The sequence below is a fragment of the Armigeres subalbatus genome, chromosome 3 (assembly GCF_024139115.2).
Source record: "Armigeres subalbatus isolate Guangzhou_Male chromosome 3, GZ_Asu_2, whole genome shotgun sequence".
Lineage (NCBI taxonomy): Eukaryota > Metazoa > Arthropoda > Insecta > Diptera > Culicidae > Armigeres > Armigeres subalbatus.
Window position 1 is genome coordinate 346,911,434 of NC_085141.1, and position 27,335 is coordinate 346,938,768.

Sequence of the window (27,335 nt, forward strand, 5' to 3'; positions counted from 1 at the left end):
AAAAATTGACGAATTTGCTATTTTCATAGCCCGGGGCAATACCATCGAAGTTGTTTGCTGTTGGCCTACGTAACATCTATGAACTGATGAATTCAATTAATCATGATGGTGCTTATACATTGTAATGTTGTGAACTTGACAGATTCCCTGAGTATAACAAAAAACTGAGTATGATGAAAAGCGTTTCATATGCATATTAACGGGCCACATGTAGTGTATATTCTGAAATCCTTCGCGGGCCGCAGGAAATGGCTTCGAGGGATAACTGGACTAGACAATCCGGCTGAAACAAACAATTTAGAATTATACAATACCAATTTTTAACTCAAAACACTCTTTATTAAATTAAACAATTAACTGTGGACATTACCGTTGGTCGACATGCGGCTTCCGGGGGTGGGGGAGCTTCACTATGGCGGACAGCAAATAGGCGGTGGCGTTCTTGCTGCTTTTGTTATTCACTTTCACCAGACAAGGTTCTTGAACATGGAACCGATTTTAGGTGGTGGCACGTGCCTGGGTGTAACGAAGGGCCACAAATGATCCGTGGATTCGGGTACCGAGCGCGCACTTTATTGTTTGGAATCAGGAATCCAAGTGACTACTGACACTTTCACTTGGCAGGTTACAGTCTTTTGACCTCTGGACACCGAAAGGAACCTAACCTGCGCTGAGTCTTTTACATCACACTCGCTTGATTATTGGTGCGATAATGAACTAAGTCGACCTAACGCGAGCAGCACTAGCTTTGGGCGTGTCGCACACTGGCCGTTGTGGTGCGGTCGTACAAAGTTCCGTATGGAATAAACTGATGTCCCTTCGGAAATTCTTCTCGAATCCTTCGAATTCCTCGGAATCCTTCGAATTCCTCGGAATCCTTCGAATTCCTCGAATCCTTCGAATTCCTCGGAATCCTTCAGAATTCCCTCGAATCCCTTCGAAAATTCTTCTCGGAATCCCTTCGGGAATTCCCCTCGGAATCCCTTCGGGAATTCCCCTCGGAATCCCTTCGGGAATTCCCCTCGGAATCCCTTCGGGAATTCCCCTCGGAATCCCTTCGGGAATTCCCCTCGGAATCCCTTCGGGAATTCCCCTCGGAATCCCTTCGGGAATTCCCCTCGGAATCCCTTCGGGAATTCCCCTCGGAATCCCTTCGGGAATTCCCCTCGGAATCCCTTCGGGAATTCCCCTCGGAATCCCTTCGGGAATTCCCCTCGGAATCCTTCAGAATTCCTCAGGAATCCCTTTGGGAATTCCCCTCGGAATCCCTTTGGGAATTCCCCTCGGAATCCCTTTGGGAATTCCCCTCGGAATCCCTTTGGGAATTCCCCTCGGAATCCCTTTGGGAATTCCCCTCGGAATCCCTTTGGGAATTCCCCTCGGAATCCCTTTGGGAATTCCCCTCGGAATCCCTTCGGGAATTCCCCTCGGAATCCCTTCGGGAATTCCCCTCGGAATCCCTTCGGGAATTCCCCTCGGAATCCTTCAGAATTCCCTCGGAATCCTTCAGAATTCCCCTCGGAGTCGCTTCGGGAATTCCCCTCGGAATCCTTTCGGGAATTCCCCTCGGAATCCCTTCGGGAATTCCCTCAGAATCCTTCAGAATTCCCCTCAGAATCCTTCAGGAATTCCCTCAGGAATCCTTCAGAATTCCCCTCGGAATCCCTTCGGGAATTCCCCTCGGAATCCCTTCGGGAATTCCCCTCGGAATTCCTTCGGGAATTCCCCTCGAAATCCCTTCGGGAATTGCCCTCGGAATCCCTTTGGGAATTGCCCTCGGAATCCATTCAGGAATTCCCTCAGGAATCCTTCGGGAATTCCCCTCAGAATCCTTCAGAATTCCCTCAGAATCCTTCAGAATTCCTCGGAATCCTTCGGAATTCCCTTCGGAATTCCCTTCGGAATTCCCTTCGGAATTCCCTTCAGGAATTCCTTCGGAATCCTTCAGAATTCCTTCGGAATCCTTCAATTCCTTGGAATCCTTCAGGAATTCCCTTCGGAATTCCCTTTGGAATTCCCTTCGGAATTCCTTCAGGAATCCCTTCAGAATTCCTCGGAATCCCTTCAGAATTCCCTCAGAATCCTTCGGAATTCCTCGGAATCCTTCAGAATCCCCTCAGAATCCTTCAGGAATTCCCTCGGAATCCTTCAGAATTCCTTCGGAATCCTTCGAATTCCCTCGGAATCCTTCAGGAATCCCCTCAGAATCCTTCGAATTCCCCTAGGAATCCCTTCGGGAATTCCCCTCGGAATCCCTTCGGGAATTCCCCTAGGAATCCCATCGGGAATTCCCCTCGGAATCCCTTCGGGAATTCCCCTCGGAATCCCTTCGGGAATTCCCCTTGGAATACATTCTGGAATTTGCCTCGGAATCCATTCAGGATTTCTATGGTCATTCGTTCTGGAGTTCTCCTTGGTATCCGTTCGTGAATTTCCCTCAAAATCCGTTCGGAAATTACTTCCAATCCGTTAGAAAATTCCGCTCAAAAATCCTTCGGGAATTCTCCTCGGGATCCATTCAGAGGTTCCTCTTGGAATCCCTTTAGGAATTCCCCTTGGAAGCTTTTCGGGAATTTCCCTTGGAATCCCTTCAGAATCCCATTGGGAATTCCCCTCGGAATTCATTCAGGATTTCCATCGTAATCCGTTCTGGAGTTCTCCTTGGAATCCGTTCGGGAATTCCTTCGAATTCGTTCGAAAATTCCGCTCAGAAACCCTTCGGGAATTCTCCTTGGAATCCCTTCGAAAATTCCTCTCGGAATCCTTTCGAAAATTCTCCTCGGAATCCGTTCGTAAATTTCCCTTGAAATCTGTTCGGGAATTCCTTCGCAATCCGTTCGAAAATTCCGCTCAGAAACCCTTCGACAATTATTCGCGGGATGTCTTCAGGAATTCTACGCGGAATACCTTTGAAATCTGTTCAGAATTCCCCTTTGAAAAAAAAAAATCAATTACTTCTTTGAGAAATTTGCCTTGGAATCCTCAGGGAAATTCCCTTAGAATCCATTCGGGAATTCCCCTGAGAATCCTTTCAAGAATTCCCTTCGGATAGAAAACTGGAAATTCCACCGTAACTATACTGGTAGCTCTCACCATACATTATTCGGCCTTTCCTATCGATATTCCTTCGCTAATTCTAGATGATTGTTTGAGAGGAACTATTGAAGACAGTCCGAGGGATTCCGTTAACAATTCTAGAGGTTTTCCGAAGGGATTTCTATGGAAAGCTAAATAAAGTTTTCAAAATTTACTGTCGGGATTTTCATGAAAATTCTCCTCGGAACTTCTTCGAGAATTTGTATTTTTGTATTTGTATTTTGTCCGAAAAATTAGATTAGAATTTGTCGACACCGTAATTGCTTCGCAAATTGGCATCAAAATTCATTAGGGTATGAAGATTTAAAGAAAATAGTAACTACATAGACTCAGCCAGAGGGAGGCAGCGGGGGCCGTCCTTTAGGCATGCATTCGAGAATTCCGTCGAGAATACATACGGAATTTCTTCCCAAAATTCTACCAGAAGTTTCTTCAAAAATTCACCCCATATTTTCACTTGTAAATCTTTAAGAAATTCCTTCGGAAATTCTTCTAGAAACTTCTCCGTGCATTCCTCTCGGAACTCTTCCTTTAATTCCTCCGGGATTACTTCCAGGAAATTTTCCGGGAATACCTCCAAACATTCAATAGCGATATCATCTAGCATTCCAATCTGGAATTCTTTTCGCAATTACTTCAGAATATCCTTCAAGAAATCCTCTAGAAATATCTTCATGAATTTCTCCTGGAATTCGTCCAAGTATTTCCCCAGAAATTCTTACAGGTATTTTTTTGGGAGTTTCTTCAGGTACTTCTCCAGGAATTCCTTCAGGAATTTCTCCGGGAGATTTTCTGCGGAAGTGTACTAGAATTCCTTCCGGACTTCACTCGGAATTTACTCGGATATCTGCCAAGAGTTCTTCCAGAAATTTCTTCGGAACAATCCGCAGAGATTTTCTTCAGCAATTAATCTGGGAATACTTTCAGGATTTCATCTGAGAATTTCTGCAATATTCGGTATTTTTCTGGGAATTCCTTCAGATATTTTTTCGGAAATTCCTTTAGGAACTTTTTTAAGAATTATTTCAGGACTTCCATGTGGGAATTTCTACGGAAGTGCTTGTGGGAGTTCCTCCGGGAGTTCTTCCAGGAGTTTGTCCAAGAAATTCTCCGGTAATACCTCCAGGAACTTCACAGGGAATTCTTGGACGATATTTGGCAGGAATTTCACGGGAAATGGAATTTCGGAAGTTCCTCCAGAAATATTGCTTCTCTTCCTCTAGGGTATTCCACCTAGATGTTCCTCTGAAGTTCCACCAGTAGTTACTTCGGGAATTCAATCAGGCTTTCTTCCAGGAATTCAATTAGCATTTCGTTAGGCATTTATTTACAAATTCCTCCGGAAGTTCCTCGGAGAATTTCTCTGGGAGTTCTTACGGGAATTCCTCCGGGAGGTTCTTTTAAGAATTCTTCCAGGAGTTCCTCCTGGAATTCTTACGGAAGTTCCTTTGGGAGTTCATCCTAGAATTCTTACGAGAGTTCCTCCAAGATTTCCTCCGGAAATTCTTCCTGTAGTTCTTCAATAAATTCCTCCAGAATTTCCACCGGCAGTTCCTCCGAGAATTCCTCTGATAATTTCTCCGGAAATTCCTATAGAAAATCCCCCGGGAGTTCCTCCGGAAATTACTCTGGGAGTTCCTCCGGGAGTTCTTCCGGGAGTACACTCGGAGAAACTGCCGGTGAAACTCCCGGAGGGATTCTCGTAGAAACTGCTGGTGGATCTCCCGGAGGAATTTCCGAAGGAACTGCCGGAGGAGCTCCCGTAAGAACTCCCGGAGGAATTTCAGGAGGAACTCCTAGAAGAATTCCTAGAGGACCTCCCGGCTGAGCTCCCATAGAAACTATGGGAAGAACTTCGGGAGGAATTTCCAGCTTAATTTTTCAAGAAAGCCTAAATGCCTAAAGCCTGAAAAAAGCCTGAATAATTTCCTGGGATAGCTTCTGTTGGAACTCCCGGATGAATTGCTGGTGGAATTCCCGGAGGAACTCTCGAAGGAATTTTCTGGAAGAATTTCTGAAGAAACTCCCGGGGAAACTACCAGAAGCAGGAAACAAGAGAATTCATCTTATAGACAAATCTCATCTAGCTGAAACCTTTGTTGGGGTTTGTAGTCATCATCATCATCATCAGAGGACCTCCCGGAGAATTCCCTGAGGAGCTCGTAGAGAAATTCTCGGAGGAGCTTCTGGTGGAAAATCTATATAAATTCCTGGAGAAGCCTAAATAAATTCCAATTCTGACAAAATTCCCGGAAGAATTTTCAGAGGAACTGCCCATAGAACTACCGGAATAATTCTCGAAGGAAATCCTAGAGAACTTCTTGGTGGAGATGCCGGTGGAACTCCTGGAAGAATTGCAGGAGGAATTTTCGGAGAAACTCCTGGAGGATCTCCCAGTTTCCACCGGAATTCTTTTAGGATTTTATTGCGAATTATTCTAGGAATTCCTCTGAAAATTCCATTGATGATTTCATTTTCGGTATAATTTCAGTATAAATTTCCGGTGGAATTCCTGGAGAAATTCTTTGAAATTTTCACAAGAAATTATTCGAAACAATTCACGGAAAATTTTATGAAATTTACACAAGAAATTCGAAGATTTTTCGTGAAATTCTCAGGAATGTTTACTGGCAATTCTGCGGAATTTCCACGGAATATTCTTATTCTTAAAATTATGGAAACAGCACGAAATTATTTGAATTATTGCAGGGAATTCTGCAGAACTTATAAAGAAGTTCGTGAAGATTTTCTTGGAGTAAATAATGGTGGAATTTTCGGATCAATTCCCGGCAACATTTATGGTGGAATTCCTGAAGACACTGCCGAAGAAGTTGCTGGAGGCATTCCTAAAGAATCCCTGATAGAATTTCGGATAGAATGCCAGGACCAATTGTCGAAGGAATTCCTGGAGAAAGCTTGCATATTGATTTTTCTGCCTATTTTATAATAAATATTATTTCAGAGAGGATTTGTTTAGAAATTCAGATGAATGGTTCTAGTTTTCTTAAACTTATGGAAGAATGCAGGATTTTTATAATAATTGTTATAGCCGATTTTATATTCTTTCTGAATACTAAGTTCGTTAATATTTTTCTCACTTTATTTAAAAAGATCTGATGAGCAATAAATCACGCATTTTTAAATCCATTATTGTTTTAATCATTATTGTTTCGATTTGGTTAGGATTTGGTTTCATGTGTTAATATTCATGTTTTTTTTATGAAACTACTATAAAACTACGATTTAGAAGACCAAAAAAGTTGCCCTTCCCCCTTCTTGAAATCCTGGCTACGCCCATGGTTTGTAAAAATTTAGGTTTAAGACAAGGGTATTAACTTAATGGCCTTAGTTGATGCAATTACAGAACAAATAAAAAATCCCAAATCTCACAAGCATAAAAATCTGCGTATCTAATTGTAGAAAATTCTCGCTTAACTTTTCAAAAGGACATAAGTAACATTTTTTCATGAATTAATTTGAATAGCGCAATCAACAGAACAACATGAAAGCTATTGATTGCAGTATTCAAATTAATTCATGAAAAAAATGTTACTTAGGTCCTTTTGAAAAGTTAAGCGAGAAATGTTTTATTTATTGACAAATTTCAAGTTTTAACACCAACCTACTTAGATGATATCTCAGTATGCCAAAAAACGAGTAAAACTGACAAGAAAATATCAGCAGATAAACAATGCAACGCAGTGTTCCCAATGTCGAAATTCCGAATATTTTACGCTTGCAATGAGCTGCATCAATTGACCAATCAGCAGAAGTCCAATACGACAATAGGTCACGCGTTTTCAATCGCCTTAATCAGACCTCGATTCCACAAATCAATTCCAGCGGAGCCGCGATGGGGAACCGTTCCTCCAGTAGTGCAGTTGCCAACAGCAGAGCTACGTTCCATCGACGCCACCGTACCCGCATGCTGCTGAACTGTAAGTGGTCGTAATTTAATTTGCTTGATTGTAGATTAGCGACTGGGTATCGTTTCTCGTTTGCCGAAAACACACGCTTCCCAAAGCCATTTGCATTAGCAGTAAACGGCCTACCTACCAACCGGAAAATGTCCCATGCGGTGTTTTTGATTGTGTGATAAGATTTGAAGTTTTCACACGTAGTATAGGGGAAGAAGCCCCATAACGACCCCTGGGTGACAAAAAGCATCTGCGGGTACCCTCACGCCCACATATTATCTTGTTTGATGTAGATCTTGCAAAACTGGATCGAATTACGTAATATACCGCAATGTTAGGTGGAAGAAGTTTGGAAATAATTGGCATGACTGTATAAATTAATTTCCCATATTATTATATCAATTTGGCGTGGCAAAACGGCTTGAGTGAGCTTTCTAGAAATAAAATATCATCAATCAAATTTATTGAGATTTTTGTAACATTTCAATGGCATCATCAGCATGTTATTTTTAATGTCTGCTTGTTAAAGTGATAATATCAGAAAATATCTCAAGAGCTTGCCCAAAATATTTCCCCTTATCCCCTAAGGCTGACCGGAGCTGGCAAAACTGTCTGCAATGAAGAAAGGTGGGGTAGCAAAAATTTCATCACGTCATCAGAATGGCGCTCCGCAGCAATTTTCCACCCAGTTTTGGCAGCAGAAGCAGACATGTAAATAGGAATTTCCCCATCGGTGTCATTTCGACGACAGCCGCCTCCCTTCGGTTCGTAGTCATTACACGCTGAGGAGACCGACACGACCGGCCGGCCGTCTGATGTTGCTCTGTTTGCTTGTGTTTCCCCAGCGGATATCAAAATACTAGTGGCCACTGGGCACGCGATAGGAAGCTTATTTATTCATGACCTATGTTTCCACTCTGTTCAAGACCGGTGCTCAGTTGTCTTGGGGCAAGTTTTAGGGTGTAGCATTTCCTTGTGGTAATTCGATGTTCTGTTTCTGTTCTTTGGAGCTTGTTATAAATTATTTTGTTTGTGAGACCTACCTCACCCTAATGAATTCTTATTCAATTAAGCTAAAATAAGAAACGGTTAATTTTACTCCGCTCCAAAGCTTCATCAAACCAACTGGAAAGGTGATAAAGAATTAGTTTTTTCTTCTACTCGTTCACCGTTTCTAATGGCGAATGACCAAACTTAAGTGACATTTTCCGGAAGGCGACGGCCAATCTAAATTGGCATGAAAATAATAATTGACCGAGAGCGAATAGTCGATTGCGTGAAGCGATTGGGGCCGTTTTGTGGTGAATTATGAATGAGAACAACTTATCTTCCTGTTCGGAAATTTCGCCATTTAACACAACAAATGTATAGCACATGCCTGAACAAACACCAATTAATTAGTCAGTAACCCATTCACTCAAATTCAATTCAGTTGCTATCCTTCTTCACTTCAAACCGGCCAATACTAAGAGCCCTCCAACTCTTTGCTGGCTAATTAAAAATTACTTTTCCACGCTGTAATGAAAATTTCATTGTTTCTATTGAATTTCTTGCTCCGCGTTCAGTTTAATTCTTTTTCATCCGACCTTCACTGTCAATATCTGTGTCTTGATCCCTGCTGCTTGAATGTTGGACGGGTGCATCTTCTATGTAGCCATTTTCTTGCCCCGGCTGTCGGCAGGAGCTTATCTTGATTGGGGTAGGATATAGAGAAATAAATTGCCATTTGCTGCCGTTCGACGGGCTCCAAATCGATCGAAGCCGAGCGTTGATGTTAATTTAATTAAAATCGAAGGCGATCAATTCTGGCATTGCCTTGAGTTGTTGGGGTGTCAGCTGGTCGAAGAGCGTTGAGAAACAGACACAATGGTAGCTCCCAGAACTGTGCTGTGCAGATTGTGGCATAGCAATGGAGAGTATGTGTGGCAGAATTTATGCATTCGGAAAAATCTAATTTGGTAACACGTGTTGGTCCAGAGCTGACAGAGCCGTATTATCTTAAATAATTTTGTTTAAATTGATTTTTCGGTTGCGCATATGTACAGCACGCCATAAGCTCATACGCACAGCCCATTGTCTGGATTTTTACGTAGGACTACGTCTGTGTTTTCTATATTGGGGTACAATTTGCGATTGCGAAAATCGGAGACCGTTACGAAAATATGATAGACTTTGAACGTTCATACCTCTGCCGTCTCTCGATGGATTTGCATTTTTTTTATCATTCGATTAAGGAAGAGTAAACACTTCATTGTATTGTTTTGAAAATACTTATTTTCAACTATTTATTATAGATAATGAGCAGGAGCATGAGCATGATTGACGTGACTCCGTTATTCCCTGGAGGAACTTCCGGAGGAATTCCTGGAGAAAATTCCAGAGAAATTCCTGGAGAAACTTCCAGAGAAATTCCTGGAGGAACTTCCGGAGGAATTCCTGGAGGAACTTCCGGAGGAATTCCTGGAGGAACTTCCGGATGAATTGCTGGAGGAATGTTCAGAAGATTGTATTGATGAACTTTCCAACGAACTAGTTGGGGAACTTATTCAATTTCATTGGCATATCGGTCTCAATGCTGCTCGTATAAAGGAATGAAGCAGCGTGTGTGCGAAAGCAGATGGGAAAGAAACGGAATCTGCGACAAGTGTGAAAATGGTTTGAAAGGTGTTGAAGTATGCGAGGGCCATTTGAGAATAATTAAATTATCGGAGCGCCCATCCAAATCATCCGATTGCTTTACATATAAAGTTTCTGCGCGATATGATGAGGAACTTTTGACCGGAAACAGAAGGCCAACTAAACGCGAGGTTCTACGCACTCTAATGATGGTCTTCGATCCTTTGGGATTCATTGCGCACCTGTTTATGTTCCTTAAAGTCCTCCTGCAAGAGATTTGGCGAACGTCCGTGGAATGGGATGATCCGATAGAAGACGCTCAGTTCGACAAGTGTAGGCTGACCAAATCATTTCAGTGGAAAAACGGGACAAACGCACTTGCAAAACGGGACATGTCAAAAACCTTGTGACAAAATTGAGCTGGGAAATTTCAAAATTTAGAAGCCTAATTTTCATTTTCCGTTTAAGAAGTTAGAGAAAAGTTCTAGATTGAAATTTCCACCACCAGAGCCTTCTATCAAGTACCTTAACTAACCTTCTAAGCATTAAGGTAGTTGTGGAAAAATACTGAACAACAAATATTTCCCTCTTGAAAGCGGCGTGGACAGAAACACGAAGGAACAAAAAATTACGCAAGTATCAATATTTCAAAAAAAAATGGGGTTTTGAAAATATATTGTTATTCACTCTTGAACATGCATTAAGGTCTAAGGATTTTATTACTGACCAATATCAAAAACTTTCCTATTCTAAACAGTTGAAGATAACAAAAAATAGTCAAAGTATCCTTCCTGAAGGCAGGTTTAAAGTTCGGAAATCGGGTCACGGGAGTCATCCTTTTTCCTAAATCCTGCCCCTTTAAAATTACATGGGGAACCAAATCCCGTGACACGTTTTCCGAACTGTAAACCAGCCTTTAAAGCCGTTGTGGGCATTAGAGACGTAAAAAAATAATTTTAAGAAAAAAATGTTAAAAAATATAAGTGAGGACAAATCTGCGGATAAGAATAAGAAGAATCTCATCAAGGAAAGAACATTAATAAGAAGTAATTTAAATTATTTCAATAAATATGGTTGGCGCCTGTGAATAAATATCAAATCTAACCAATTCACAGTCCTTTTTGATCGAAATTGATTTAAATGATGCTAAAAGTAGCATCACATCTTGTGAGTCTTGTCCACTTATTTTATTCTCAATTGCTTCCAAAAAGGCCCACACATATGGAAGCTCCTGATCTGTAAACTAGCATTACAGTAAGTGAGGACCGAAATCTGACCAAATTTTCACTCGGTTTGAAACTGCCTTAAAATCGATTTGATTTATAATATTGAATAATATGCAATTAAATTTAAAAAAATAGAATTAACGTACTTCGCAATATGTAAAAAAAAATCGAAAATGAACTTAATCTGGAAATTAGAATGTCTGCCTCTGCGCTTCATTTTATTAAAGTTGAAGCGTGGCCCGATTTTCTGGATATATTTGCCTACCAAGCTACCGGTTCCTTTTGGAGCTCTTTGGAAGAATCAATGAAAAAACGGGACAAATTGAGGATTTTTTAGATTACGACGGGACAGCACAATAAGGTCTAAAAAACGGGACTGTCCCGTTAAATACGGTACGTATGGTCAGCCCTAGACAAGTGGCTTTTATGGTTGTCAGTGTTTCCAAAGATAGGAAGTTTGGATATTCCTAGGTGCTACCGATCGCAGACCTCCTTAGAAGCAGACGTGGAAATGCATACTTTTGTTGACGCTAGTGAAAACGGATTTGCGGCGGTCGTGTACCTTCGATTTCAAGAGGAGAATGTGATTGAATGCCCCTTCATAGGAGCAAAATCTAGAGTAGCTCCATTGAAGTTTTTGTCTATACCTCGATCGGAATTACAAGCTGCTCTCCTCGGTTCCCGTCTGTTGGACACAATTCTTTCATCTCTCACCATCAAGATAAGCAAGCGGTTCTTTTGGACAGACTCCAGGGACGTACTCTGTTGGCTTGGATCTGATTATCGTCGGTACAGCCCATTTGTTGCCTTTCGTGTCAGTGAAATACTGGAATCAACTGACGTCATTGACTGGCGATGGGTTCCAACGAGGAAGAAGGTTGCCGACGAGGGAACAGGCACGGGGGACAGGAACTCCCGATATTTCTGCCGATAGTCGCTGATACCGTGGACCAGACTTTCTTTGGCAAAACGAGAACTGCTGGCCCGTATCATCAAGCCTCAAACAGTCTACGAATGAGGAGCAGAGGCCACACTTGCTCACACACACTAAGCTCACTGATTCCGTGCTTATTCCACAAAACTTCTCTAAGTGGAGATTACTGCTTCGGCGAACAGCATACGTTTTTCGTTACGTTAATAATTTGAAGCTTTCCACTAAAAAGGAGCAACGAGTCGTTGCGGTCCTGATGCATAAGGAGTTGGCACAGGTGGAATACTACTTGTTCAGGGTAGCACAAACTGAAGTATACGGTGATGAAATCAAACGCTGACCACAAACCGTTCCACGCGCACGATAAAGAAAATCGCAAGAAATAATCCGTTGTTCCGCAGTGCCTTCATAGACGAAAACAGTGTAGCGCAAGCACAAGGAAGAACCGGAGCCTGTTCATTCGTTGATCGCGATGCTGTCTATCCTATTATACTACCTCGGGCATGCCATCACACGATTAGTTATCAAGGAAGCTCACGAGCGTTTCAACCACCAAAATAACGAAACTATCATCAACAAGATTCTCCAGCGTTTCCGCATCCCTCGAATAAAAGCGACCTATCAAGCCATTCGTCGGAATTGCCAATACTGCAAAAATCAACAAGCAAAGCCGTTACCAACGGTTATGGCCGATCTACCTCAATCACGTCTGGCTGCTTTCAGTCCTACATTCACACACATGAGAGTGGATTGTTTTGGCCCGATTCTAGTCTCCATGGGCCTTCGCACAGAAATAAGGTAGGGGATACTCGCAACCCGTCGAACTATGCACGCCATTCACCTGCAAGTCGCTCACACACTGACAACTGACTCTTGTATAATGGCAATTCGGAACATCATAACCAGGAGAGGAATTTCCGCTATTGTTTACAGCGATCGTGGCACTAATTTTCGAGTTGCCAACAAAGAATTGCAGGCCGCTCAACAGAAGCTCAACCTCGACAAAATGGCAAAGGAGTTTACTTCAAGTCGCACCCAATGGAAGTTCATTCAACCCCTAATCCCGCATACGGGAGGAGCGTGGGAACGACTGATTTACACCGTAAAGAAAAATCTTGCTGTTCTCCAACCTTGTAGGCTGCCGACGGACGAGGTTCTACAGAATGCAATAACAGAAGTTGAAGACATAGTCAATTCCCGACCATTGACCGACATTCCAGTGGATTGCGATTCTTCGCCCGTTTTAACACCCAATCATTTTCTGCTAGCGAATGGTTTGAGATCTTGGGTACCCCTCGACGATAACGCAGTATTATTGAGGAACAGCTTCAAGCAATCTCAGAAAAAGGCGGACACATTTTGAAGACAGTGGATATGAGACTATCTACCTACTATTACACGGCGGACCAAATGGTTTACGCCAGTGAAACCGACATTGTGGTGATCGTCGATCCAAAGTTTCCTCGCAATCTTTGGCCGAAGGGCCGAATTAACGCCACGCATCTTGCTGCGGACGGCCAAGTACGGTATGCTACTGTGCAAACGTCAGCGGGTGGCATCTTCGATCGTTCAACTGTATCACTAGCGGTGCTCGACGTAGGCGTTGAAACGAATACGTTGTCAAAGAATCTTTCGCGCATTCCGGGGGGGAGTGTTCACGGCGCCACATCGTAAAATCACCTACTCGATTGTACACCACTGCGCTCTATACCCAGCGTAGAGATAAGCTACCCGACCAGTACATAGTAACAGATTTATATCAGAACTTGTTATTCTGTTACAGAAGTTTTTTATAACAGCGGTTGTTATAAAACATGTAACATTAGTAGTTAAAATAAAAAAAAATGTAACAAAATCTCTTCTAGTTTTAACAAAAATATTACTAAATATGTTATCAACCGAACAAAAATGTAACTCGATCTGTTACATTAAAAGGGGTGAAAATAGCTTATACTACAACAAATTGTGTTATTGAAAAGATTATGATTATCCATAATGTAGGCAATTGACTTTGTCCTGCTGGTTCAACTTTGAATGTAGGTTCAAGTTACACTGAAGGTGGTATCTTCGGTTTTTTTCAATTCCTATCTATCAAAAATGATACCAGCAGAGAAATTCGGAGGCGCATAGTGGCTGGAAATCGTACGTACTTTGGACTCCGTAAGACGCTACGATCGAATAGAGTTCGCCGCCGTACCAAACTGACTATCTACAAAACGCTTATAAGACCGGTAGTTCTCTACGGACACGAGACCTGGACGATGCTCGTGGAGGACCAACGCGCACTGGGAGTTTTTGAAAGGAAAGTGTTGCGTACCAACTATGGGCTGCAGATGGCGGACGGTACGTGGAGGAGGCGAATGAACCACGAGTTGCATCAGCTGTTGGGAGAACCATCCATCGTTCACTCCGCGAAAATCGGAAGACTGCGGTGGGCCGGGCACGTAGCCAGAATGTCGGACAGTAATCCGGTGAAAATGGTTCTCGACAACGATCCGACGGGCACAAGAAGGCGAGGTGCACAGCATGCAAGGTGGATCGATCAGGTGGAGGACGATTTGCGGACCCTCCGCAGACTGCGTGGTTGGCGAAGTGCAGCCATAGATCGAGCTGAATAGAGAAGACTTTTATGTGCAGCACAGGCCACTCCGGCCTTAGTCTGATAATAAATAAATCTATCAAAAATGTAGGCAATTTTTTTTTCAAAAAGAAAAACATAAAACATTATGTTATAATCATGTTATGACGATCATAAAATTTTCTTTCCTCCAACTTTGACAGAAAAATTATAACAAAATTATTACAAGTTTTGTTACTTGTAACAGATATTGCTATAATTGTGATAAATTTTTGTTATGACTAACTGGTCGGGTAAACTGTCGTAAACATCAGCACCACAAAGAGTATGGGGAGAATAGAAGAATAGCCATTGACGCGTCCACTTCTTCTTCTTCTTATTGGCATTACATCCCCACACTGGGACAGAGCCGCCTCGTAGCTTAGTGTTCATTAAGCACTTCCACAGTTATTAACTGCGAGGTTTCTAATCCAGGTTACCATTTTTGCATTAGTATATCATGAGGCTAGCACGATGATACTTTTATGCCCAGGGAAGTCGAGAAAATTTCCAATCCGAAAATTGCCTAGACCGGCACCATCGAACCCAGCCACCCTCAGCATGGTCTTGCTTTGTAGCCGTGCGTCTTACCGCACGGCTAAGGAGGACGCGTCCACGTTGTTGCGATAGTTGCTACCGTAGTATTGACATAGTTGAACTATTCTCTAGGTTTTAAGGTGAAATTAACTAAATTTATTTACTTAAAAACTAACAGTGCCATAGAGTGATAAGCACTTGATCCGTATATCGAATTGCTAACGGAGAAAAGGTGAGGCTCGTCTATATAAGAGACCATTGTGTGGATTCTATACTGACTCAAGTGTTCAATTAGGTGACACAGGAATTCAGATACACTCGGGTACCGCAGGTTATAGATTAACCCACAAGTAATCAAAATTCGCCAGTAATCACATTAAAGGTGAGAGCCGTTTATATTAGGAGATGCCGAATGAGTTATGAACATAAATGCTATACTATAGGGATAACGTACATAAGTGCAGAGGTTCCCAATCCATTTAGACTGGACCAGAAGAAAATTGCGAGAGAGTCAATTCCAGCTAGATCACTACCAGTAAGAACGAATTAGTAAATCATACACACTCAGTTTTTATTTCTGCAGCTCGGCAAAAATCCGCACAGCCGTGCGCCAGCAAAATAAAAAACTGATATTCCGGCAAAAATAGCGTTTGTTAGCTGATTTTCGGCAAATTATTTGCTGATTATCAGCAACTTTGACAGAAATCTCGGCAAAAAACATGTTTGCTGGGGCACGGCTGTGCGATTCTCGGTAAAAGTTCAACATTTTGCTGAGATCCCGGTAAAAAAAATTAAGTGTGTAAGATGAATCAGTAAAGTTTATATTGCAGGAATTTTATATTTTATCCATTCCTCCGAATAAATTGATAGAATTGGGATCTAGTTTCGTTTTTCGTTTCCGCAAGAGGGGTATTTTGCCAATCTAGCCGGAATAAAGTTGATTTAAAAAAAAAAAATGCTTTTTCATAGTGTACACACTCAGTTTGGAATTCTGCAGCTCGGCAAAAATTCGCACAGCCATCTGCCCAGCAAAATAAAAACTGATATTCCGGCAAAAATGACGTTTGTTAGCTGATTTTCAGCAAGTTTGACAGAATTCCCGGCAAAAGAAACATGTTCGATGGGGCACAGCTGTGCGAAACTCGGTAAAAGTTCAACATTTTTCTGAGATCCCGGTAAAAAATAAGTGTGTAAAAATTTGTAAAAAATAGCTGAATAGTGTAGGACCTGCCATCTGTATTTTTAATTTATTTGCAGTGATATTATGACTGCTACGCTATTTGAAACTTTGCGGTTTTAACTAACATTTTTATTTTTGCGGCTTGCTTTTTCGTAGCACGGAATTATTTATTTCGGTGAACATTCTGAATAACCTTAATCCACAACATTACCACGGATGATGATTATGGTGGTAATATAGTAGTCCATGCATATTCAATTCATAGAAAAAATCCATTGTTTTGTGATAGTTGCTACTTCTGAATAAAAAATAGATGAAAAAGTCACAATTTCATGGGTCTGGTATTTCGTTATTCGGCGATATTCGGTAATATTTCAGTACATATCCGCTAGATATACATCCATGTTTTGTAATCCCGAAATAAAATCATGCGCAAATTTGCGCCATTCTAAAACCGGGTCTCGAAAGTTGTGATCAGGCTTGTCTTTGGTTACCGTCCATAGTCATAGTCAAGCAATAAAGATCAACGTTTGACTTGCAGTACCGTTCAATCGCAATAGGCTCGTTTAATTACAAATCCGCGTTGGCAGGACGAGAATACAATTTGCTTGTCTCTAGTTCAGTTACGTACCAAGCCATGTGCGACATGACTCTTTGTTGAATGACCCCGATTCGTTACCATGGATAACGAGAATGATCTTTTCCAGAGAATGACCCTCTCCGGATAGATAAAAGACAGTCGCGTACAGTTATAGTACACAACCTTTACGGATCTAAATTGGAACAAAATCTAGCGTTTAGGCCTTGATCTTGAGATTCTGAGTTCGATCCTCCAGTATATTTTTTATTCAATGTTTTTTTTTAGATTATTTGATCCTTATATTGTTATATATTAGTTTTATTTTATATTGATTAGTTTATTTAGTATTTTACTCCAAAATTTTTGGGTAATTATTTTATTTTCTAGTTGATTCTTATCTTATTTTAGTTTTAGTTTATATTGATTAGTTACTTGACACGTAGAACTAGTGTGATGCAGACGTGTTTACAAAGTTATAAATAGAGTGGTGGAGAACATATTGGTTGCGACCATCAATCTAACAACGGTCAGAGCCGCTAAGGTCAAGGAAAGGAAAAACTTATTATGGTTACCTGTGGATTCAACGGAAGAAAAAACTAACAATACCAATGACAGTCATGATCAATGCCAAGCCTGGTTGAAATACAATTTGAGATTTTTCTGTGCAATGCAAGTTATTTTTATGTGCGATGAACTTACCATCTTACTTTCTAGGCGTATAGTTGTCGAAGGTTGTGATTTGTGAATGACTCCAAAACAATAATATAAAATAATGGGATAAAAAACAAAATTATCATACAAAGTACTGAGACGTTAAGCTAAAAATGATTGAACTGAATAAAAAAGTACACTGAAGTCGGTTTTTACACAAGAGATACATTCCACGTAAATCCAAAACATGAGAATTCCAAAAACAGCGAAAACTCTAAAATCGGCGTGAAATAAAAACCGCGTTAAAGTGACTACATCATCGATTTTTCACGGTTTTTACTTGGTTTTCTATCTTTTTTTTCAATACTCACTTAGTCACTAACTCACTCACTTTGTCTCCTATTGATTCTTACTCAAATAATCATTATTTTGTTTTGTCGCTTACTCACTTCCCACTCATTCACTGACTTGCTCACTTATTCATTTGATCACTCACCCGATCACTAAATGATTGACTAGTCTTTTTACTAACTCACTCAATCACTCGTTCCCCTCGTTCACTAACTTTTTCTCACTCTCAAGCTTTCCTCACTTTTACATTCCAAGCTTTCCTTTCCTCTGATTAACTCATCACTCACTCACTTATTCACTGACTTAATTACTCACTCACTTACTCATTCACTCACTTACTCTCTTACTTACTTACTCACTCACTCATGAACTTACTCGCTCACTTACTGACTCACTCATTTACTAACTCACTTACTCATTCACTCACTTACTCTTAATTACTTGCCCATGCACCACCTACTCAATCTTTTTTTACTCACTCACTCAGTTCAGTAGTCACTCATTCTCTCATACGATTATATCTTCATTTATGGGTTTATCGCGTTCGTTTACTCATTTATTCATACTCCAATGAACGATAATCTTCCTATTACGTTGCGGTTGAGCATAATTTTTGTTGTACATCAGCGTAGGTGTATTGGAGTTACCCGTAATGCTGGGTAGACACCTTTACGTGGTGTGTTACGGGGTAAGATCTACCACGGTTACATTGCCAGCTACAGGCAAATCCTGACCCAACGAATACCTTCCTCATTATCCAACTCCGTGGTACTTATGAGGGTGTCGCTAAGTCGGTGGCCTCTCGTTAAGTAAGTACTACATCAACACTTCCTTCCTCTCCCTAGTTACGGTGAAGATGGGCGTGGCCAGGAGTAATAATCCTCATGCTTTTGTTATTTTTGTTTAAGACTGGAATCAAGGACCACTCCCCTTCTTGATTTCTGATAGCATTCCAGATAAGGATCTCAAAAGTAAAACATGAGTATCACTAGTGTCTAATCTACGAATTACACCGTAACAATGCTAATGCTAATGCTAATACATCAGCGTAGGTGTATCGGAGCTCTAATCAATATTATGCCATCAGGCGTCTTGCCTACTTTTGGTTATTGAACCAAGTAGTTAAACAACGATAATTACCTACATTTTCTTATTTAAACCACCAAATGCGTTGAAATGGATAAAATTTTGGCTAATTTTGCCGATATGAGCTGAGTTTTCAAGTGGGCGAGACAAGCGGGACAAGCCGATGTTGATTTCGATCATACCTCCAGGAATTCCTCCGGAAGTTCCTCCAGAAATTCTCCCAAAGGTTTCATCTGAAATTAGTTGGGAAATTGCTCAGAAAGGTCCTACAAGAGTTCTTCCCTAAATTCCTACAAAAGTTTAATCGAATTCCTCCAGGAGTTCCTCATGAAGTTTCTGCAAGAATTTCTTCGGAATTTTTCTTCAGGAATTCCCTAAAAAAAAATTCTGTGGAGTCTAGAAATTCCAATGGAGCCATTACGATTTTTTTTTCGTGATTTCCTTGAGAAACGTACCTGGGGATTATTTAAATTTTATTATCATAGAATGTCCACCAGTTTTTTCTCAAGGAATTTCTCCTGAAATTCTCTCTAGAGTTTCTCCAGAAATTATTTCAAGAAGTCTCCATAAATTACTTTGAGAACTCTCTAGAAATTTCCACTGAACTCCTTTCGATTCTCACATACAATTTCTAAACCAAATTAACTCACCCCCAGGAATTCTTCCAGAAATATCTCCAGGAGTTTTACAAGGAATACTTAAGGAAATCCAGTAGTGAATTCCTTCAGAAAATTCTTACAATCCATAAATTCCTCCAGAAATTAACCCAAAAATCTAGGGAATGAGTGCCAGTAGTGGACCCCTTAACGACTAAAATTTACTTCAATCGCTCCTCTAGAGCAAGCCTTTTGACAAATTGTAGCTCTAGTGCACCACATGACAAGCAACATGTATCAGCATCGTGTTTCTTACATAAAACTAGCCAAAACATTCGTTTTGAGCATGAGCATTATGACCGCACAATTCGTAGTTGCTACTCAGTGTTTGACTGAACTTGCGAAATTGTACAGAGAACACAATTAACGGAGCTTGGGATTAGCTACCCATTCTCAATGTACACGTTTCGAGAGCTCAAATATTTAAAGTCAATTACAGCGCGGGCCATGTCCTTACGGTCATATAGGAATAGAAGGATTGTTAGTCCGACTCTCGTTGCTACTAGAGACCGAGTATACCTCTGCATCTCCACGGTTGTCTTGGGATAGGATATCGTTTTAGTTACACAGGCAACAGTAAACTATTGAAGAACGCGCTTTTTTCGACCGCACACGATATGCGCATGAGCCACCGAACACAAGATAGATATTTTATTTCTTTCCTGACGATTAAAACACGCACTGCACTTGCTGTTCGATGGCTACTCGGTACTAAGGCCGCGCAATGCAGAACACAATATTTCGGCAGATCGCGCGATCGTTCTGCTGTCCGAAACAAGAGAAAACAAGCACTCAAAACTAGCCAAAACATTCGTTTTTACTACTAAAGTAAGCATTTTAAAATGATGTAGCTAGCATGCCTATTATGGCCACCTCTGGGTTTATAATACGCATAGTCGAGTTAGTTTCAGAGCGTTAATGAATAACGCTTCCAATGAATGATTAAATTTGTTATGATTAAATAATTCAACTCTATGATTAAAGATTATGATTAATGATTTAATCATTCTTGACAATGATTAATGATTATGATTAACGATTGAATTATTTTTTGACAATGATTAACGATAACGATTAATGAATAAATCGTTTGGAGTATGATTAACGATTACCGATCGTGATTAAATGCTGACACAATATGTGAATGATTAATAATTAAATATCGGTGTGATTAATGATTAATGATTATGAATAATCAAATTGAATGGTTTGCAAATTGATCAATTATCAAGGAACACTTTTACCAAATTGGGTTATTGAAAGGTATGAAAATTAAATGATTATGATTAAAGATTAATGAATAAAAGCGATGTATACAATGATTAAAATTGGTGATTAATGAATAAACTAAAACAATTATGAATATGATTAGTGATTAATGATTAAATGTAAAGCTCTACGATTAACGATTAGTGATTAATAATTGAATCAAATTTTTTTTTATGATTATGATTAATGAATAATGATTAAATAACCCATTATTCATCAATCATGATTAAATCTATGATTAATCACTAATGCTCTGGTTTATATACGTATTATGGTCCTCCCATTTAATTTACATGTTCCATTCCCACATGTTCCTTGTGCCTATAATGGACCCCCCCTTGTGTGCTAGTAATGAACCCTGTAGCATATTTACATTTACAAATTAGTTAATATAACTAAATTCCTTCTTTCCTGTCCATAACAAGTGTATGGAACTGCTGTCCTGTTACATGAAGCAACTCCAGCCTATGGAAGTTTGCAGAATATAGGGTAAATGATCCAATAGTGGAGGAACTAAGCACGCCCCAACACTATTCAATCGTTTATAATTTACAGATACCTCATTCCACTAACCTTACGGATTATTTCCAAACCTCTTTCGCTCCTCTTTGCTGTGAGAATACATCGGTTCCTCCAGAATGCGAATGTTTCACCTAAAATTAGTCCTCCAAGTATTGGTACATTGCTCCCATAGTTGCGGTAATTTTTAATTTGCGTTCCTATAGTTGCGAATCCCATTGTTTTCTCATGGAGCTCGCAACTATAGGAACACTACCGCAACTATTGGTGCAAAGGTGATAAAATAATAAAGTAATATAATGATATTTACCGATTTATATCGAATTTCACGTCTGCAATTTGTTGTTTTGAGTTATGGTATGTCAATAAATCGATCAACGAAGCAGGTTGCTGCGTTAAAACAGCAATTTTTGCGTAAAGTGCACTACCGCAACTATTGGTACATGTAGCATCCCTTACATCTTTCGCCTTATTCAAATCTGTTTCACATTAACATCTTGAAATTCAATCCTAGAGAACGAAGCCTTAAATTTATAGTTTGCATTCCGTTCTCAGTAGGTCATAAAATTCCATTACAAGGTCGCCTCGAACCTTTCTCTTGTTTACACACTTTTGCCTGTTGAATAAGCACAACTGTTTTTAGCCTTCCGCATGGGCGCAGCTATGCTTACGCTGCAGGGTCATATGGTTGTAATTAAATTGTTTTTGGAAACATCGCTGGTGGCTTGAGTTTGGGCAAGCATGAGCAAGTAGCCTTTAAGATATACTGAAGCTGAAACAGAGAATGTGACATGTTATGCTATCATCCGAACTCCAAACTTTAGTTGGCATACCGTGACAGAGATCACTGAAAGTGTGAATAGTGATAGATTAACTTAGCCACTGAAAAGTGAAATCGAATCAAAGTCGCAAAAGTTGAACTACTATTGGTGAACAAACCTAAGTGGCAGTGCAGTGCACACACGGTGAAACGGATCGAGCAAGTGTTTGTTTCTTTGCCCAACGAAAATTGAACAATCGAAATGGGCTGGTTTAGTGACACATTTATCACCCACAATGAAGTAAGCACCACCGAAATACGTATCGTCGCTGGAACAGCAGTGATTCTGCTAGTAGTGCTGTTGGCGTACCTGTGCTTAAGAATGCATGGCAAATTCACAAACGCAAAAATACAAGATAGAGTGCAACGAGAAATACGACTCAATAATTTGAGCGCTAGTAACGTGGTGTAATGCAGAAATTATGCACGAACATAAAACTCTCAATGTCAAAAACTAAACTCTTTGTGTAACGTTAACGAAAACCAACGTACATATAGACAATAGTGCAGTGCGTTAAGTTCAATGAAGACGAGTATTAGACAAAAGTGAAGTGCTGTAGCCAAAGACGAGCTAAATTATTATCAACAACAAGAAACAGGCGAAGGAAGAGCCAATTATGAGTTAATACGCAACGACGAAGATTGAACAGGGATGTGCCAAAATATCATCAACAACAAGAAACAGGCGAAGGAAGAGCTGATTATGAACGACGAAGATTGGCCAAGGAAGAGTCAAATTGTCATCAACACCCGTGGATTTTGAGATCGGTGCGCTATGACCCAGCGCTATAGACGACGTTGCTGATGATGTGCTGTACACTGCGAGCGGTAAATTAAGGTACTGTGAATCTTGAAATGTAAATAGTGGATCCAACCTTGAATTGATTACTAGATTATATACCCAAACTAAAAATCATGTGCGATTTCAAGTGTAATGGACATAATAGAATGTAATTTAGCTCAATTAAAAATTATTCAAACGAATTTTAGAAAAGCTCCTAATCGGAAATATCGCAGAAGTACACTACTGAATAAACTTGCGGAAGTTCAAACTCTTAGAAATAATATAAATAATGAATTAATCGCCATTGAAAACACTATTGCTATTGGAACATTTGATCAAATTAGAAAAATAGAAAGGTCGATAACTGGGGAATTGCAGCTTACTATTGAACAAAAATTAGCTAACCTGGGTGATAAACCTGATATAACATTAAAAGCTTAGGAAAACTTATTGTCATTAGTTATCGGTTAACCAAATCTGCAAAATGGCAACGCTTATAGAAACAGTCAAGACTGTAACCGCACTTTTGCCTACGTACGATGGCACACCTAGTAGACTGAGAAATTTTTGGACGCACTTGAAGTCGTCAAACAGATTGCCACAAAAGCAGATCAATTACCGACGGTAATTAACATTGTTTTAACAAAATTGGAAGGGCGAGCAAGACATGCTTTCCCGGCAGCACCTGCAACTATTGATGCAATCATCACCAAACTAAAAGAGGTGTCGTCACCGATTCCTCCGAGACTATCATTGCCAAATTGTCCTCTTGTAATCAGAGAAATAATATCGCTGCATACACTAAGGAAGTAGAAGAACTAACGATGCAACTTGAAGCGGCGTATATAGCGAAAGAAATTCCTACGGCCGTAGCTCAATCAATGGCTACGAAAGAAGGAATTAAATACTTAACTGCGGGACTGAAAGACGAAAAACTTCCATCATTATTAAAGCGGGCCAGTTTAAATCAATTACAGAAGCAATTAACAAAACTCTTGAAGAGTCTCCTCAGAGCTCAAATGTGGTAACAGTACAGTATGCAAGAAGCCACCCTAGACAATATCAGTCTAGATGGCAAGCATCTGGAAATCAACAGTCCAATCGATTCCATAATTCAAACTACCGTGGTGGACGCTATAATTATCGCACCCAAAATAATCAGCGCTACCATGATCGCCCACAAAATAGTGAAAACCGTGAAAATCGAGATGGCAGAAACGAAAATTTTAACACTCATCGGCGGTATGGTAATAATCAATCTCGTGGGAGCAGAGGTCGAGGTGGACCTCCTCCTCAACGAAACGTGTATGTTTCGGAAAACGGCAGAGGGCCTTCGGAAAATCCCCAAGCCGAGGCACGACAAAGCAACGGGAGACAACATTTCCAAACAGGGAGTAAATGTGTTTAACTGTGACTTAAATTACCCAATTTCGTTCAACTTAGACTAGATATGTGTGAGAAACCTGTAAATTTAACTGTAGACACTGGTGCGGATGTGTCCATAATTAAAGAAAATTTGTTAAATGAATTCCAAAAAATATATATTAAACAAAAGTGCACCATTAAAGGGGTGACCGATGGGAAAATTGAAACTATCGGAAGCACGCCCACGAACATAATAATTGTCTTGAAAGACATGTCTGTTCTTATGGTACAAACAAGAGCAGCAGCAAAGAAAAATGAAAATAATACCGATAATGACATACAAGTGAATTCCGGCAATGAAGAGACTGATCACCTCAACATCCGAGAGTCACTCAACTACTATGAAACATACAACCTTCCTAAATTAGTCATTGAGCGCTCAGCCACACGAGATGGCATTTTAATCAACATAATGGATAAAAGCTATAAAAGGGAGTTGACTCAAGCGTCAATCATCCACACAAAACTATCCGAAGTAAATGAGAATCTAAGTAAAATCGTGAAACAAATTGAAGCAATTGCAAATAAGCTGAAGGTAAAGTTGTTAGCTCTAGCGTTGACTAACGAAATCTTCCGAATAACTGATATTCAAACTTTCAAGCAAGCTTGTAACAACGAATTGAAGAATTTAAACATCTTGATTTATGAACCACTACAGTTGGTTGTTAACAAAGATGAAATAGAAAACATAATTAAATCATATCATAATACGTGTATTGGAGGCCATGTTGGTTCAAACAGACTTTATCAAAAGTTAAGGTGCCAATACACATGGAAAAATATGAAGAAATCTATTTTTGATTTTGTCAAAACATGTTCAAGTTGTCAGAAAAACAAACACACAGTTAAAACAAACGAAAATTTTGTCCTAACACCCACACCGCATAAACCTTTCGATTCAATTGCCATGGATACAATTGGACCATTTACAAAATCTAATACAGGAAATAGGTATGCACTTACAATACAATGCGACCTATCCAAATATATAATCATCAAGGCAATACCAAATAAACAAGCAGAAACTTTAGCTAAAGCGTTTGTGGAAAGTTTCGTTTTGATATATGGAACACCTTCAATCATTAGAACGGATCAAGGTACCGAGTATAAAAACGAAATTTTTGACAAAATCGCTGAACTATTACATATGAAGCAATCTTTCTCAACACCTTACCACCCACAGACTATTGGAAGTCTTGAAAGGAATCACCGTTGCCTGAATGAATATATAAGACAGTTTGTCAATGAATCACATAGTGATTGGGATGAATGGTTACCTTATTATTCATTTTGCTACAACACGACTCCACGTCCAGATTTTCAATACACTCCATTTGAACTAATTTTCGGTCATCAAGCAGTTCTTCCTCAAAATCTAATTGATCCAAAAGCAATAGAACCAATTTATAATTTAGATCAGTATCAGTTTGAACTTAAACAAAAATTGCAAGCAGCTAGAATTAAAACCAAATATTTAATAGAAAAGGAGAAAAATAAACGAATTCAAAAGCAAGGCATGAATAGTAACCCCATCGAAATTCAAGTAAATGATAAGGTAATGATTACAAATGAAAACCGAAATAAATTAGATGCAGTTTACAAAGGACCATATACAGTGGTTCAAATAAATCATCCAAACGTTAAAATCAAAAATGAAAAATCAGATATACAAGAAGTTCATAAAAATAGATTAATTAAACTTCACTAAAAATAATATCAAAACAGGAAAAAATGTTAAAAAAAATATAATAGTTATAGCAATGTTATCTCAAATTCAAGCCAGCAACTTTTATCGGAACGCTCTGGGCATTCCTTCTCAAAGGGGGATGGTGTAGCATCCCTTACATCTTTCGCCTTATTCAAATCTGTTTCACATTAACATCTTGAAATTCAATCCTAGAGAACGAAGCCTTAAATTTATAGTTTGCATTCCGTTCTCAGTAGGTCATAAAATTCCATTACAAGGTCGCCTCGAACCTTTCTCTTGTTTACACACTTTTGCCTGTTGAATAAGCACAACTGTTTTTAGCCTTCCGCATGGGCGCAGCTATGCTTACGCTGCAGGGTCATATGGTTGTAATTAAATTGTTTTTGGAAACATCGCTGGTGGCTTGAGTTTGGGCAAGCATGAGCAAGTAGCCTTTAAGATATACTGAAGCTGAAACAGAGAATGTGACATGTTATGCTATCATCCGAACTCCAAACTTTAGTTACACCCACAACCATCGGACCGTTTACCCTAGTCGATTCCAGCATTTAATTTGGGATTTTGTTCAGGGGGTTCATTATACGCATATGGGGTCCATTGCTGGCACTCACCCTAGTCCGGAAATTGAGAGAGGACTGATGCAGGAAATATTACAATATAACGGTAGGTGTGTTCAACAGTGGTATCATCTACAAGTTTTTTGATCCGTTGTCCTCAAATTCGCGAAACAGAATGCCCTTCGGCCATGTATGCGCCCAGTTTGTAATCCATCACGATTTTATATGAGACTAGTCGACCCGGCAGACGTTGTCCTGCATAGTATGCAAAAATGCGCGTTGTGAACTGTCCATGCAAAAATTCCATACTCTTTATTTTAGTTTTTCACGCGTTACTCAACTTACTACTAATTTTTACATGAGGAAATGTCATATAAACCCGTCGAAAAGGTTAATGAACATAATTGCTGAAGGAACGAAGAAAATCTATCGAGTCGTTTTCGAGTTAAGCGGATACGAACACAGACCATTTCATTTTTATTATATAGAGATGATATTAATCCTTCTTAGGTCAGTCCCTTTTTTTACTAGCTGCGCGATCTTTACTGGTTCCTGGCATTCTTGGCATTACACGGAAGCTTTTTTTTACATTGACTCTGATTTCACATTGGGGAGAATTCGAAATAAGTACAGCCAAAATTGTTCTTTGGGCTCAGGAACCGTGGCAAAATCGGCAAAAACACTATCACCTGGATATTTGGTACCACACACGAGGGGTTTATTGTACCAATACTTCGTCGCGGTGTCTTTTTAGAGCTGGTGGTGATGGCTCTTGATGACAAATTCGAGGGTGTTGAGGATGTAATTCC

General features: G+C 39.9%; 1 protein-coding gene across 15 annotated transcripts in view; it reads left to right on the forward strand.

Moving 5' to 3' along the window:
- LOC134225970 (serine/threonine-protein phosphatase rdgC) overlaps window positions 1-27,335 on the forward strand; it is a 278,612-nt gene that overhangs the window by 115,626 nt on the left and 135,651 nt on the right. Inside the window, exon 1 of one of the 15 annotated variants that reach the window (XM_062706450.1) lies at window positions 6,750-7,034. The exons of the other annotated variants lie outside the window; for them this stretch is intronic. Within the exon in view, the coding sequence (XP_062562434.1) occupies window positions 6,950-7,034 (85 nt within the window). The 5' untranslated portion in view covers window positions 6,750-6,949. Of the gene's footprint in view, window positions 1-6,749; window positions 7,035-27,335 lie in introns of those variants that run through there. 15 annotated transcript variants of the gene reach the window in all.